The sequence below is a fragment of the Terrapene carolina genome, unplaced genomic scaffold, assembly GCF_002925995.2.
Source record: "Terrapene carolina triunguis isolate 2854851 unplaced genomic scaffold, T_m_triunguis-2.0 Scaffold48, whole genome shotgun sequence".
Taxonomy (NCBI): domain Eukaryota; kingdom Metazoa; phylum Chordata; order Testudines; family Emydidae; genus Terrapene; species Terrapene triunguis.
In genome coordinates, this window is record NW_020664399.1 from 3,887,069 (window position 1) to 3,903,181 (window position 16,113).

Below are 16,113 nucleotides of genomic sequence, written 5' to 3' on the forward strand. Positions count from 1 at the left end.
TTACACTTAACTGTGATGCTTAGAGTACCTTTCCCAGAGCTGAAGAAAATCTTTCTGTGGCTCAAAAGCTTCTCTCTTTCACCAATAGATGTTGGTCCAATAAAAGATATTACCTCACTCACCTTATCTCTCATCAGGAAGTGACATTTAAAAAGCAAGTTTTAGTCATACATTCATACATTGCTGTTATACAGCTGATTTGTTACATAAATTATGTTTTTCATTAGATGGAACTTTTAAACTGAAGTTCTTAAGATTTTCAAAAATGAAAATATATGAAACCCAAGAAATGCTGAGCAATATTTTGCTATTGTAATTATTAGTACAGAACCTGAACTCAGGGTTTGTCTACACTACCGCTTAAGTTGATGTAACTTTTGTCGTTCAGGGTTTTGAAAAAACCACCCACTTGAGCGACGTAAGTTACATTGACTTAAAGTGCTGTGTTATGTTGTGGGGAGACACCTTCCGACCAATATAGCTTCTGCCTCTCAACATAGCGCAACTTCACCGATGTAGTGTGGTGGTGAAGATAAGTCCTTAGTGTTTACATTTTAGTCCTCTGCTTTCAGAAACAGGATTCTTCCAGTTATAGTCCTTCCTACCTCCAGGATTCAATCAAGTTTTAATTTCCCAAACCAAGCTATTTTACTAAAGAGGGGATAGCCCCTTACAACTGGAATGTCTTCTGTGAACTAGTCCATAAGGCCACTATCCTCTTTTCTTGCAAATCCCTCCTCTAATTCTATTTTTGCTGTGACCCCTAAAGTAAATTTTCCATTGTGTTGACTATTTGTGGAGCTCAAGGAAAATGTAAAGCTCCAAGTCTGTATTAAAATAAAGAAAAATCTTTTTCTCTCTTAAAATCTGTTTCTCTCTTTGAGGAAGTGTTTTTTTAACAGCTAATTTGATTTTTACTCACAACAGTGTAAAGCGAAGCAATATTATGGAGTTGCTTGACAATTTATTTGCCCTGTGATTAGCTGAAGTGAATGCCTTTTTTTTTTTTGTGTGAAATGTAAAATTGGGTGTTTGAATCTATTTGTTTTTTATAATCAAGTAATAAAATTAAATTCCAGCTTTTATGTTTCCTATGTTTCCTAACTCAAAAAGTGTTGCATCCAACATGGGGGAATCTTTATTAGACCTTGTCTTAACAGATAAAGAGGAACTGATTACAGAACTAAAAATTAATGGTAACTTAGGTATAAATGATCATGATTTGATCACATTTATAATGTGCAAGCAAATAAAGTCCAGACCTGTAATGTATATACTTAGTGCTTTAATTGGGCTAGTTTCACAAAGCTATAAACAATTATGAACCAAATCAGCTGGGAGGAAGAATTGAATCAGAAGACTGTGAATGATAATTGACAGTCTTTTAAGAACACTTTACAAGATGCCCCAAAATTGAAGGCAGCTCTTATATATATTGTATAAATGGAAGACAAGGAAGTTGATAATAATGACAATAAATCAGAAGTAAGGAAGTATAGAAAATTGATAAGGGAAGGAAAGAGACACCAGGGGAAATCTATGTCCAACAGACTTAGGGACACTAAAAAGGAGTCTAAGTATACTAGGAACAAAAAAAATGTTGACAATGGTATTGGTCCGTTACTAGATGAAAACAGTAGAATTATCAATAATAATGCAGAGAAGGCAGAAGTGTTCAATAAATATTGTGGTTCATATTTGGGGAACAAACAGAAGATATAGTCTCATCATATGGTGATGATAACACTCTTTCCATTCCACTAGTATTTCAGGAGGATGTTAAACAGAGGCTACTTAAATTAGACATTTTGAAATCAGCAGATCCAGATAAATTGCATCCAGGAGTTTTAAAAGAGCTGTCTGAGGAGCTCACTGGACTCTTAATGTTGAAGTCTTGGAGCACTGGGGAAGTTCCAGAAGACCGGAAGAAAGCTAATGTGCCAATTTATAGAAAGTGAAAAGGAGATGATTCAGGTAACTATAGGTCTCTCAGCATGACATCTGTCCCAGGCAATATAATGTAGCAGCTGATATGGGACTCAAATGATAAAGAATTAAAGCAGTCTAATGTAATTAATGCAAATCAACAAGGATTTATGGAAAACAGATCCTGTCAAACTAATTTATCTTTTTTGATGAGATGTTTGGCTGATAAAGGTAATAGTGTTGATGAATATACTTAGACTTCTGGAAGGTATTTGAGTTTGTACTCAACAACACGTTCATTAAAAAAAATTAGAATGACATAAAATTAACATGCCACACATTAAAAAGATTCAAAACTGGCTAACTAATAGGTCTCAAAATATAACTGAAATGGGGAATTGTCATCAAGCAGGTGTGTTTCCAGTGAGGTCCCCCAGGGATCAGATCTTGGTTCTACATTTAACATTTTTATCAACGACCTGAAATAAAATATAAAATCATCACTGATAAAGTGGGCAGATGACACAAAAATGGGGGAGGGTAAATAATGAAGAAAAGAGGTCACTGATTCAGTGCAATCGGGATCGCTTGGTAAACTGGGCACAAGCAAACAACAGGAGTTTTAATGCAGCTAAATGTAAATGTATTAATCTAGGAAAAAGATACAAAACTGGGATTTTATGTCAAGCCGGGAGTACCTTAAACCAAATGTGCGTAGAGTCTAAGAATCTAAGAATTGAGGTTACTTGACGCAATGAGTTCCTTAATGGGACATCCTATTGGTCATTCTCACCAATTGTGGCTAAGTCACAATAAATAAAAGCAATCAAATGTCTTTTAAATTATTCTGAACCACGATATATATCTGAACCATCAGACATTTTATCATAAGTAATGGTTAACTTATAATGTTACCCTCATCTTTCCTCCCCTCTTCCTTCATATTTGTCAAACTCAGTTGTTGCATCTTGTCTTCAATTACACGGTAAGCTCTTTGAGGAAGGGCCAATGACTACTTATGTGGTTTTTGTACAGTACAATGGTAGCGCGATTTTCACTAGAGCCTTGGTGCACTTCCACAATACAAATAATTAATAATAAAACATGTGCAATACAGTTTTCCTAGTTTAAAAAAAAAAGCATTAGTAACAAGCACGCTGTTCCATCCTTTCATATTAAACTAGTGTGTTATAAAGTCCTTCCCAGAGGTACTACTCCTGGATGTTAGATTGTAGTGTAGCAAGGGTCGTGGCATCATTCACAACAGGGTACAATAGCTCTGGAGAGAAATATAATCCCAGTACACATCAGCAACAGATGTCAGTGTGGTCAGACATATTTGATCATTTAATAAATAACTTGCTCATAACTTTCCATATACAGAACTTCCTTTTGAGAGTTCGTCAACGGGAATAATTTGCTGATTTAAAAAAACACAGCAAACAAAGAAAACATTTCAGAGTTTGCCCTGTGCCATGTTATAACTCATTAAAATATACCTTGTCTTTAATTTACATCATTTAAAAATAAAAGCATTGCACTAGATAGTATCTAGAAGTCAGAAAAGAAAGTCACATTATTTAGGATAATTTCACAATTTTTTGTCGCCATTTAGTTTTGTTCAATTCTTCAGTCCCTCAAGTTGTACTTTATTTGCTGTGGATATTTCTTACATTGTAGATATGAATATCCTTACCCTTTCCTCAATGCACACATGAATTTTCATGTTTTTGATGTGAAACCCATTATTGCTCAAAAAATGGACCCATTAAGAAAAAATGTGAGTACCCTTGTATTTTGAGTGTTTTTCATTTTGTTACAGATAACACTTTATCTCTAATAGCTGCTCAATATCTGCCTCAGATTGTATTGTAATCCATGGTGAAAAGCAATTACACCCTAACATCAATTTTAAGGCTGTCAAGCAAACTAGTGCATAGCCAGCAGGAAGTGGTGGCGAACGGTGCAGAATACTCAAAGAGAGTGAAAGATGTGGAAATATGGTAAAGCCAAGGCACTGATGGAGCATACCAGCAATGGAAGTAGCAGTAGAGCAGTACTCTGTTATTCAGCCTCAGTTTTAAAAGAAAAAAAATGTCAGCCTCCTTTGTATTATGAATGTCTGATGTCATTTCACAGGGACACCCATGCAGGGTTCATCCTGTTTGTAATCCTCACACAAACTGCTCTTTAGGACAACAAAATGTGCAAAGAAACACTATGGCAGCCATGTTGTATCTACCACTGTACAGAGCACCATGAAGGAATCTTGTACTGAGTGACAACTGCGGTGGGAGGGACATTGAATTTGCTTTGTACCATTGTTGATGTTGATGATTACTATAAACAAGATCATGGGTTTCCAATATATATTCATTTAACAGATGTGATTATGATTTTGACTATCTTGACTGAACACAGACATTTGATTTTTAACACTAACATCACAAAAAATATTTAAAAAAAATCCCCAAAACACATTTCCCTCCATCTATCACATTCAAAAGTCTGATCAAATACAAAGTATACAAAATATAATGGCATTCATTTTTTTTGCCTTTAAAAATATGATGCTCAAGTACTCATTGAATCAAAATTCTTTTGCACGCAACATTAACAGAAATAAAGCTGTTCTTTTGCCATACATTAGAGGAAAGAGAACCATGAGACCGATGGGTTACCTGCCCGGGCTTTGCATTCTCACAGACAACTACATCATATTCTCTGGCAAGCTCTGGAGGGTTGTCGTTGACATCCAGGATTCTAATATCAACTGGAACATGGCTTAGCAGGCCAGGGTTATCTGTAATACACACAAAAATGGATTCAGTCACTTGACAGTTTTAATAAACACTCTAAAGCCTTAGTTTAAACAAAATATCTTAAAATCATGGTTTGTTGGAGGCTTCAGCTACTACAATAGAACTTTCAGTAAAGCTAATTTTATAAAGATCCTATTTGCTGAGTCTCATTAACATTTTGAAAAATGAAAAATGAATAGACAGGCACAGCATGAATACTAAATCGCTATTTTGTCATATCAAGAAAATTACAAGTTACTCAGGAACTGAAGTGGGAGAAAGTTGTCAGAGTTTATTGGATGGTGTCACACTGTATGCCAAGAAATGATCAATTGGCTTCACAATTAACCTGAAAGTGTCACTGCAGTGTTGAACAAATCTAAAATTAAATATAGTACTTTTGTTTTCCTCCGTCCCTCAAAGATTTCAGGGTATGAAAATAAAATACTGAAGTGATAAGAGAAGAAAAAACAGGCAAACATATTTAAACCATTTTGTCAAACTGGGCTCCAGATTCCGTGCACGATATTACACAGCTGCAAATTATATAAATATAATAAAGTCAGCCTTGATGCTGTTTCACTGAAGTTAATGGGAGTTTTGCAATTGGCTTTAAAAGTGCAGGATCAATCACATAAACAGTAATAAAATAATTAAGAATAAAGGCTTAAGTTGTTTAGGTTTAAAAAAAAAAACAGAGTTTATTCTACCAGATTAGGTCTGTCTCTGATTTCCAAAAAAATCAAAACAAAAAGTACAATAAACAGACTTGTTTCAATTAACAGTTTTACATGATGGAATGGGAAGGAAATGCATGTTCCTTGATCTGTACACATATTCTCTCATTCTCATTACCTTACATTGGCTTTTTATATTTCATGTGAAGAACCTTTTATAATTAGCATTCTTCATTATAATACCATCAGCTCCTGTAACAATATTTCTTCCAAAAAAAATTTCAATATGCATCTCAGAACAGAAGAAAAAAAATCTTTCCTAACTGGTTAAAAATGTAGACCCTTTGCTGAAAATTGTGGACTTAATTTTTATATCCTCCACTGGAACCTAACTAGCAGTAAAAGATATCTAGGTCCATGATTTCAGGCACTGCATAGATGTAAGTTGCTTGTAACTGCCATGGAGAACTGGGTCTGTGTTTTTTTTTAGTGTGTGTGTGTGTGTGTGTGTGTGTGTGAGAGAGAGAGATTGTAATATTAATCTAGTCTCTAACCTGGATATCTTTGCCTTAATTAGGGATTGTCAATTTTTCTTTGTTCAGCATAAGTCCCAGACAGTCAAAGAGGTGAAGAATGTACTTGATGTAGTGGAGAATCTGGTGTTTGGATGTGCCTTGAATCAACCAATTATCCAGGTAATTTACATCTTCCCTTACTCCTCAGAATATCCCAGTTTCACAGTGCTTAGGACCCATTTGTCTGTTATTATAGATTTCCAAGCACTGAGGAAATGGGAAAATCTGTCCCCAAATGGGGGGAGATGGAAGGAAAATTACTGCTGTCCTTGAGAAAGAAGTCAAATGGGCTGCTTCCCTACAGCTGATTAAAGGCAAGCTAGTTGTGTTGACCTGGCATTAGAGGACTTGTTGCTTTGCAATTTATGCTTCCTCTTTGAGAAATGAGGTTACCTTACTGGATAGAAAGGTTGCCCTTAATATTGCTGTTGGTATGTATGCTGTTGTTGAGGTCTGCATTGGTGCCTCTTGGTGGCTGGGATATAGACCTCTAATGAATGAAAAGTAGCTCAACAGTTTTTAAAAGAATGAAAAGTCTCATTAGCTCTGTCTGAAAACAAACACCAACCATCAAACAGACTGTCTTTTTGTTGCATGTCCATTGCTATACCCAAGTTCTGTAATCAGGAAGCTTTTCTCATTGTTATTACAGATGCTATCACCATAGTGGCCAAGATGTCTCTCCAATCTGCATTTGTTGCAGCTGATGCTTCTTCTATGTGACTTTCTGGCAGGAAAGACTTCACTTCCTCCTGGTAATTTATCAGTAAACCTGGACATTACATCCCAGTTTACACAGTCACATGTAGCTCACAGTGCTTGCTGATTTGCTATATGCATCTGGAGAAAGTAGGGGGAATAATTTTTTCTCCCAAATAAATCTTGTGCCCTACTTTTTGTGGATTGATTTAAATCTCCCCAAACACGATCTTTCATTGGCAGGCATCACTACTAATAATTCAGGCAGAATGGGAATAGAAAACCTCAAAGCCTTTCATAGGAACACAATAACGTTTGTCTGTGCACTTAGCTATATGGGCTAAGGATACTGGCATATTCCATAAGGTCTTTGCTGGTTCTAGAAGAGTCTCATTGATAGTGAAGGCTACTGTCCCAGAGGCAGTAGCTTGGAGAATGTAAGTGTTCTCTTGTACAAGCTAATCTTACATGTTCAAAGCATCAGCCATTTTTCTCAGAAGTTCCTGATGAGATAAAATAATCTGGAACAAGAGAAGAAGAGTCCGTGATCACTGCATTCTCAGATGAGGTTAACAGGAGCAGATGGATGCTCCTGATGTAAAATTGGTTCCTCAGGCAATGGTTCCTCTTGCAGTACTGGCTGCTGTCGGGGAACAGCATCTTTTCATAGTCCAACCTAAATTGCTTTGTCATATGCTTTGACAACCTTCCCCTGACTGGGCCAGTGATTGAGACCTAAGGGAATAGGAAGTACGTCAGGGATTCCCAAATAATCATGGAGGGAGACTAAATGGCAAAGGGGCACAGTAAGAACAGGGCCACCATGATCTGTCCCTTCTGAATGATATCTCCTGCTCTTGGGGCAAATGCTGCTGGAACAGTCTTGAAGATTTGCTAGACCAACTGCATGTAGGAGGGGATAACAAAGTTTTGGAGGACTCTGATCAGACTACAAGGGGTCATCTAAATATTCAGTAGGCATCAGGGGTCAAAAGCTGATGGGACCACTAGTTGAACTGATCGATCTCTAGTCCATTGTGAAGAGGTCAATATAGGTACTGAGACAGGTATGGCAGTTGATACCGCAAAAAACTCCCAAGACGTTGATGGTACAGCATCGTGAATTGCTGTTGAGAAAGAATTCATAGTCAGTACCATGGTATAAGCTGGGATCAGTAGCCAAGCTGACAATCATTCTGGTACTGAGGCTGTTGATGCCAAAGCAGAGTCCAAGGCTGAAAATTAGACCTAAGATTTTCCCACCGCTGACACAGCATGTCCGGTGTCAAAGTGGGTACTGGAGAAGGCACCCAGTCCTCAATATGCTTCTTAGCTGGTACTGACAGTCTCTGCACCAGAGTTGAAGAGACAGAGCCAGTACTGCAGGAGATGTCACAAATGCATGGACTTGTGCTGTACAGGATGGTCTGGAACAGAGAGGCAAAGCAAATTCTTTTGCTGCCTCATAGACTTGTGGGGTTGTCAGTATTAATGATGTCAGCACTGAAACAGCATGCACTGGTTCTGGACGCAACAGCCATCTTGTAGATAATGCACTGAGTCAACAGCACAGTACTGATATCTGTCCACCGTGGTATTGGACTCAGTAGCTATCCTGAAGATTGTATCAGAGTTGACAGGAAGGTACCAATATCATTCCACTGCAGTACCAGACAAAACATCCTTCCTACAGATGGTACCAAAGTTGATGACATGGTACCCATATCCTGCTGCTGCAGTACCAGGAAGATGTATACATGGCCCAGCTCTATCATGGATACCTGAAGAGTCCAGTAATGTTTTGAGTTCTCTTTCAAGGAAGACAAGCTTAAGTGTCCACTTTTGGGGAGGCCCTGAAGAAGAAGTTTGCCCCCTCTTCCTCTGTGGAGAAGAATGCAAGTCCAGGGGTCTGCCAGACAACTTGCAGACTTCATGTAAATGGAAGGCGTGATGTCTCAAGGCTTGAACCCAGGCTGGAGAGTCCCCAGTCAGCTGCCACTTCCTGGTCTCCACCCACTAAGTACTAAAGTGGGTGGGCTGAGAAGCTACTAGGGCTACAGCCCCAGCCAAGGGACCACCCATGGGAGCTCTGATTGGAGGATCACTCGACTCTACCGATTGGCCCAACTATGCTATTTAAGCCAAGAGGAGGAACAGGAAGTTTGTTAGAGCAACCCAGTGTTTTTCTGTTGTGGCTGCATTGGATTGTGCCTGTGCCTGTGCCTGCACTCAACCCGGTTCCTGACTCCTGCTCTGCTCCTGCCGGAACTCACCTTGGTAACTACAATCACTAGGAACATTTAATTTATTAGATCCCAGAAGGAGCAGAAGATTGAACCTTGTCAAATGCAGGCCTAAGACTCTGGAACACCTTTTCAAGGGAACTCAGGAAGATCCCTACCTCACCATCTTCAGATGATAATGTAAGAATCTCTTCTTTGTCATACCATTCCCCCAAAGAACCCAAAGAGAAAAAAATCCATCATATGTAGAAGTAAAAGACAATAACTAAACCAAGATTAGGGAGGAGAATGAACAGAGGGCTTGGAATTAGAAGCAGAAGAATAATGGAGAACTGCCTTTTAAACAGTTCTCATTATGTTTTTATAATTTTGTACAATGTTTCCATACTACAGTGAGAGGTATGTTACAAATGCTTGAAAACAAATTGATAGACTTTCTACAAATCAACATGTCATGATTCTTAGGGTCCAAAGTCTATCAACCTGTCTAGGATGGATATAGATGCTATATAATTGAAAACCTGGGAATCCCAGTTCATCAACAGGGTAAACAAGGTGTTTCTAGCTCTTGCTGTTAAAAAGATATCAGACCTTCAATTTTTCATTATTTCATTGACTAAAATATAGTCAGTCTTGGATCTCAGACCCGGTAATTCTAAAATTCCACTTTTCCGAGATCCAGATTTAGGGATAAAAGAGGAAATATTTTATGGTAGGTTCTATTTCTTTGAAAAATAAAGCAACTGCCTGGAATATTAAAAGCCACAGTGAAAATGGATTGGTAGGCAGAATATGGGTGAGGCCAAAGATTAAAAAAGGAATGCAGTTTATATTGTGATGCAACAATTTATTTTATAGTTTTGCACTTTATCATAGAATTTATTTTCTAGATATGACCACATATGTGTTATAAATATATGTGACCAAATTCTATTGGAGTCAATGGGATTATTTGGCTCATTGTTGCTGCAATATATATTGCATCTGAGGAAAAAATTCATCAAACAAAAATCATGGTAAAAAAATTTCCAGGAGCAACAAAATAGTACAACCAGCACCATACTTACGGGAATTGAATAGGCAATCATCCAGAACGCTCTGCCAAATACAGTGTTATGAGATTAACATGTTATAACAATTATGTGAACGAATGCATTTTATATAATTTTCTGTTCTAGTTACAATCCTGTAATGAACAAAAGGTTGAATTCATCTGTTTAATAATTATCTGATACCAGACATTAAAATTAACAGTTAACTCATGATTATGGGAAAATGTGAAGTGAGAAAATAAAATGGCCTAACATAGTACTATTCTCATTCTATTCTCAGTTCCATTTTATAAAGAATTAGTGAATGGAAACCAAACAGCTTATCCTAGTTTAATGGCAACAGAAATATTAATAGTCATGAGCAATCTCTTTTACCTCTCAATAATGCTCCCTCATTAATACGGTTTCTTGGTCAGAAAGGGGAAGTGGGAGTCAGGTCTTCTAGGTTGTATTCCTGACCATAACACTGACTATGTGACTCCTGGGCATGTCACTTCACTTTACTGTGCCTCAGTGTATAATGGAGGAGAGGTGTCAACATCATATAAAACCACCACAAATTGATTATAGTTTGGAATGTAACTCCTTAAAACACACTTCTGTTTAAAAATAGTAGTTCTCTCAAAAGAGAAGTGTTATCTTCAAAATGGTATACATCAGTCTGCCTCACTGTGTGATTCTTCCACATGCTGATCACCCACTGCACTTCCTGCATGTACTGGTTTTCTTTGGCTCTGCTTAGGACCTTTTCCTGCAAACTGTGCCCATATGAAAGATCTTGTGGGATCAGGGCCTGGGATTTAAGGATGGAATTGTCAAAAGTGATCAGCACTGAACCAATTCTGTTTTCACTGAAGTCAATGGCAATGCTGAAACTTCTTGACAATCACATCCATAAAATTCCTTTTGGGCACAACCATTGGCTCTTCTTTGTTCTAATAGCTCAAATGATCTTCCTAATTGTGTATTTCCTTGGAATTCATGACTGGCTGTACCTAAAGGTCCTTGGGGCTGCTACTCATGACACCAGCACCTCTCAGATTGTCATCATTTCCCAAGAAATGTCTTGCACATCTATGGTGGTTGTGTAATTGCAATCCAGATTAATAGCCTCAAAAATATTCACGTGTCTTTGATAGGCAGTGTCTTTGATCTTTAAAATTAGGGATGTGAGTTTGAAAGAATCTCACTTGTTTTTGAAGGTAATTACATTAACAACAATTCTGGCCCTATCAGTGCCAATTCATAAGAACAAAAAATACTTTTCCCCTTTATACACCAGAATCATATCATCCCATAGTCTTATTGCCACCAGGCTGTATATATATATACATTTCTTTATCTTTTTTCAAAGTTAAACAAGAGTGCTTGTGTGCATCTATCATTTCATTTTTAAGTGTATGTAAATGTACACACATTTTGGTCACTGTTACTGTAAACCAAGCCAGTATGTCTCCTGATAGTGTTAACACATCTATTTTATATCCTCTGGACCTTTACCATGCTTTTGACCATTTTCGTTAAACCTTTCAATTCCTCCAGCTTCATCCTTCTGTCTCATTTTGCAGAATCAGTAATAACATGGATTTAATCTCAAAACACATCTTTTTCTTAAAAGCAAAATAGTCATGTCTCCTTCCCCATCTCCCTCCCCAAATTACTGCAAAACCTGAGAACAATTGGCCAATTCTTTCCTTTGTTTGGAGCCCACTGACTTCAACTGGAAATATGTGTGGCACTTGAAAGAAAAAAAAGGCTCAATTTTAGGCCAATGTCACATGTTATCTTCTCTTAGGCTACAGGGTCTGTTTATAACATTCATCTGATAACTCTTGAACCTGGTTTAAACAATTTCATATATTTTAAATTTGCTCTCAAATTCTATGTTCCTTAGTTGCCATTGTTATTTCCTTGTATTTCTTCATTTCTATTTCCACTATATTTCATCTTTGGAAAATGTTTGTGTATAATTAAAAAGTCCATATTGATCTCTATAGCATAGTTAACAATTACTGCCTGCTGTTTTGTATGTTTTGGTTATCCTCATCCTCTTTCTTTTGATTAGAATGTATTGCCCTGCCTCAAAGTGTCTCAGAAAAAGTGCTGCTTTGTTGGGGTTTTGTGGTGACTGTATTTCCCTGGGATCATTTCAGTACTGCAGCATAAACCATGACACATTTTATTAATATATCACAGAGCTGCTGCTTTGTATGTATATATTTGTGCCTTTCCCTTTGAAGCTGGCATGAGAAATGGAGGAATGGGGGGGGGAAGAAGAAACAAACAACAAAATCAAATATCTTTGTTTTCCAGTATCTCATTTTATCTTAGAGCCTCGAGGACTTTTAAAATTATGTGGCTGCATAATAATGTTTCAAAGACTCTTATTTCCTATCTCACTGTGGGATCAAAGCTCCTTGTGTGCAGTATCGTTTCACATGGTCATATTTTACTCTCTTTTGCCAGAACTTCAGACATCCAGAGCTTAAGAAAGTCTGTGGGGAATCTGACATTACCCCAGCAGTGAGCCTTGCTATTTTCAAGTTATTTTCTTTGTTTCAATTCTCTGCATCCTCTGCTCTGCAGGTTAGAATCTTCTTTGGAAAAATATCTTGGAACCATAATGAATAAGTCTTTGTGCACACTGGAATTCAGGCTTGTTATTGGAGTTTATCCTAATGGTTGCAAATTCTTCTTCCCCACTCTAATCCATTCTGGATATAAATTCAATGAGTTCACTTGATAGCTGCATAGGGATATAGGTACTATTATACTATATGAGGCCAGTGATCTATCTAAACCAGGATTCTATATCCAACAGTGTCCAGTACCATCTCCTTCAGAGGAAAGAGAGAAATTCTGTAGAACACAGTTATAACATAGTATGTTTGACAAAGAAACTTTCTTTCAAATCTTCAATACCTAGAGGTTGGTTTATGCCCTAAAGCACGAGGGTTTCGATCTTTCCAAAATTCATGATTTTTGTTAACATTTACCATTATCACTCTGGATGATATTATTATCCATTTTAATGTCAAATCTTTTCCCTTTCAATGACTTCTTGTGGTAATTAATTCCACAGGCTGATTGTGAGTTGTGGCAGGTCTCAGAAATGTTTAGTTGCTAGACTTACTGCTGAACCAGGCTTCCTGACAAAATCCTTCTTGTTGGAGGAGAGAGAGAGAGCGAGCACTGGGCCTGTGCAAGACCTGAGGCCTGAACCATAGTCAGTAAAGTCAGGCCATAAATAAAAAAATAAAAAAAATAAAATTAATGGAGGTATCCTACCTCCTAGAACTGGAAGGGACCTTGAAAGGTCATCGAGTCCAGCCCGCTGCCTTCAGTAGCAGGACCAAGTACTGATTTTGCCCCAGATCCCTAAGTGGCCTCCTTAAGGATTGAACTCACAACCCTGGGTTTAGCAGGCCAATGCTCAAACCACTGAGCTATCCCTCCCCCATGTATTAAAACAAATGCTTACAAGTTCATGGTTCAATACATGAACGTTGCAAGGAGTATTGCTAGTGTTGCTAAAACACAGGCACTCCTAAGAAACAACAGATACTGTGTATGTATGTGTACACGTTCCAAAAGATTAACACAGGTACATCCTGACCTAACACAGATAAAAGGGTTTGATAGATGTGATGAATAGGGATGTTTTGCCTGGAGCAAGGTATAAGGGGAGGTAACAAGCAGATGTCATGAAACATGTAAGGTGGTATGTAAGTTGTTTGACTCCGTCTATAAATGTTGGGATGCCTCTCCTTAACCCTTTGTGTGGCCTAGGGACAGCAGAAACTCCCACTTCTGACTGAGCCACTTCTTGCCACTGGGCACTCATGTGTTAGTGTAACCTGTAACCATGGAGCCAGAACACTAGGACTGTGCCTTCAGGGCAATAAACCCAGCCAAGTTAGAATAATGCCCATGGTCTTTCTTTATGAGCGACATTGAGGTCTGCTGAATTAGCAGGCTGCATTTTCTGCTAGTGCTAATAACACTGGAGCTCCAAGAAAAAGAAGCACTGAGCAGCCATAATAACCTGGCAGCAGTAACAACATTCTTCAGCAACATTCTTAACAACACTTGCAGTTTTTCTTGGCTGGGACCTCTGAAGCAGCATGCCATTCTAATCCTCTGATGTCTCCATGTTATGCTTATTTTCCCCCACAGCTCTCACCCCATATTACTGGAACAACAGGCTCCAAGGGATATTTTTTATCTTTCCCATTTGTAGGGTGTGTTGCTTTGATCATTCAAACTATAAGTTAACTTTAACTGGAATTGATTTCAGAGCTGGAACAAGCCTATTAGAAATGAGTGCTTTAGTACTTCTGCCCCTCCCTGGCCCCCATCTTTCTCTTAAAGTAGGCAAGAATCATATTTGTTGTTTTCAACATTGCTGCATATTGAGAAGTTTTGATTTCTTTCCTCCAGTATGACTCCTCACATTTATCTAAGTTTAAATTTCACTGCCCAATTTTCAATATGCTTAGATCCTTCAGGAGTCCATCTAAATCCTCCTTAGTCTTTTACCAACTGGGATAGGATATACCATAATCTGATTTCACCACTTTTCTGCCCATTTCATTCATTACATCATTACAAAGTATTCTGATCAACACTGATCCCAATATCACCCCCTTAACTATTTTCCTTTCAGAGGAACAACTATTCACTGAGGCTTTGTTCCCTATCACTAAATCAGCTTTTAATCTATGACAGCACATTGCCCACTCATTCTGTAGTTATTTATTTCCCTTAATAGTATCTTGTCAGAGATCTTGTCTCAAGCCTTTAAAAAAGCCAAACAAATCATGTCAACTGGATCTCCTCCATCACTATTTCATTTACCTTTTTCCAAGAATTCTAACAGTTAGTGAGACATGATTTACCCTCACTGAAGCCATGCTGTTTTAATCCTATCAATTGACACTTATCCAAGTATTACATTACTCTGTCTTTAATATACATTCTCAGTCAGTTTCCCCAGAAATGAGGTGAGGTTCATCACTCTGCAGTTCCTTCACTTAAGATGTAGTACTGCATTATAAACTTTCTTATTCCCCTGACATCTGGGGAGTTCCTAGCAGGTGTTATTGCAGACTGTTTTGTACCAACCAATGCTGAAACAGCCAAAGCAGCTACTTCAACTATGTTATTTTCCTGGCACATCCCACTTACCCTGACTGTGGCCCTCTTATACCTCATTTCTTATCCATCTTCCCAGTTAATGTGTTAAAGAAAGGATGGCCCCATACCTCTTGCAAGAACTCATGCTTTGTGCTCACTGGGGATGGAATTTTCAAAAGCACTCATTATTAGATTCACTGTGCTCCCACTGAGGTAAAACTTCAATGGGAGTAGTTAGGCCAATGCTGAGACCCGGATACCTTGATTTCAATGGAAGTTAGGTGCCTAAATACCTTAGCAGATCTGGGACTGAGTTCCTGTCAAAATTCTACCCAGAAAGTGCATGTAAGCACCTCCTAGAGGGCTCAGAAACAATAAACCTGAAACGTAAGCAGAGTGTGAGTGCCAGTAGTATACAGATAATACCAAGCTCTAAATCTCCTTCACATCAAATACAGACAGCACTGTGAGATAAGCTGCAGCATAAAGAGTAACTGGCTGAAACTAAACCTAGGCAAGACAGAAGTGATGTTGATGGGGAGAGGAAAACATTTTGGACACCTGGCCAAAACTACAATGTCACCAGAGGACCTGTGCCCTCTGACTGTCAAGGTGGGGGCACACTTTCAGGGACCTTCTGCATTCTTCATTGTTCCTGGCTAACCAATTGGCATAAATTGCTTAAAGATTATGACCTTCTTGTCATATTAGGATTTAACCCTGGTGGTTCTACCTGTTTGTCAGCCCCAGGCTTATCTTCTGAAATGCATTGTGCATTTTAAAGTGAGTGCCATGGAAAAGTTGCAGATGGTGCAACATTTGGCAGCCTGTCTGAGTAACAAAGAGTGAGGAGAACACTGATGCTCTGCATGCTGTATAGACTCCTTGTCCAGTACTAGTTTCAATTTCCAGTTTCTCAGGGGATTTGGTACAGCGTGATAATCTTTATAACTTGAAGACAATTCCAACTGCTGTACACTAAAATATTTTAATCTTAGAAACTA

At 38.1% G+C, this 16,113-nt stretch overlaps 1 protein-coding gene across 1 annotated transcript in view; it reads right to left on the minus strand.

Annotated features, from left to right (window-relative positions):
- LOC112108663 (cadherin-18) overlaps window positions 1–16,113 on the minus strand; it is a 284,382-nt gene that overhangs the window by 25,810 nt on the left and 242,459 nt on the right. The window contains exon 8 of the mRNA XM_029912500.1: window positions 4,608–4,729. Coding sequence (XP_029768360.1) covers window positions 4,608–4,729 — 122 coding nt within the window. The remainder of the gene's footprint in view (window positions 1–4,607; window positions 4,730–16,113) is intronic.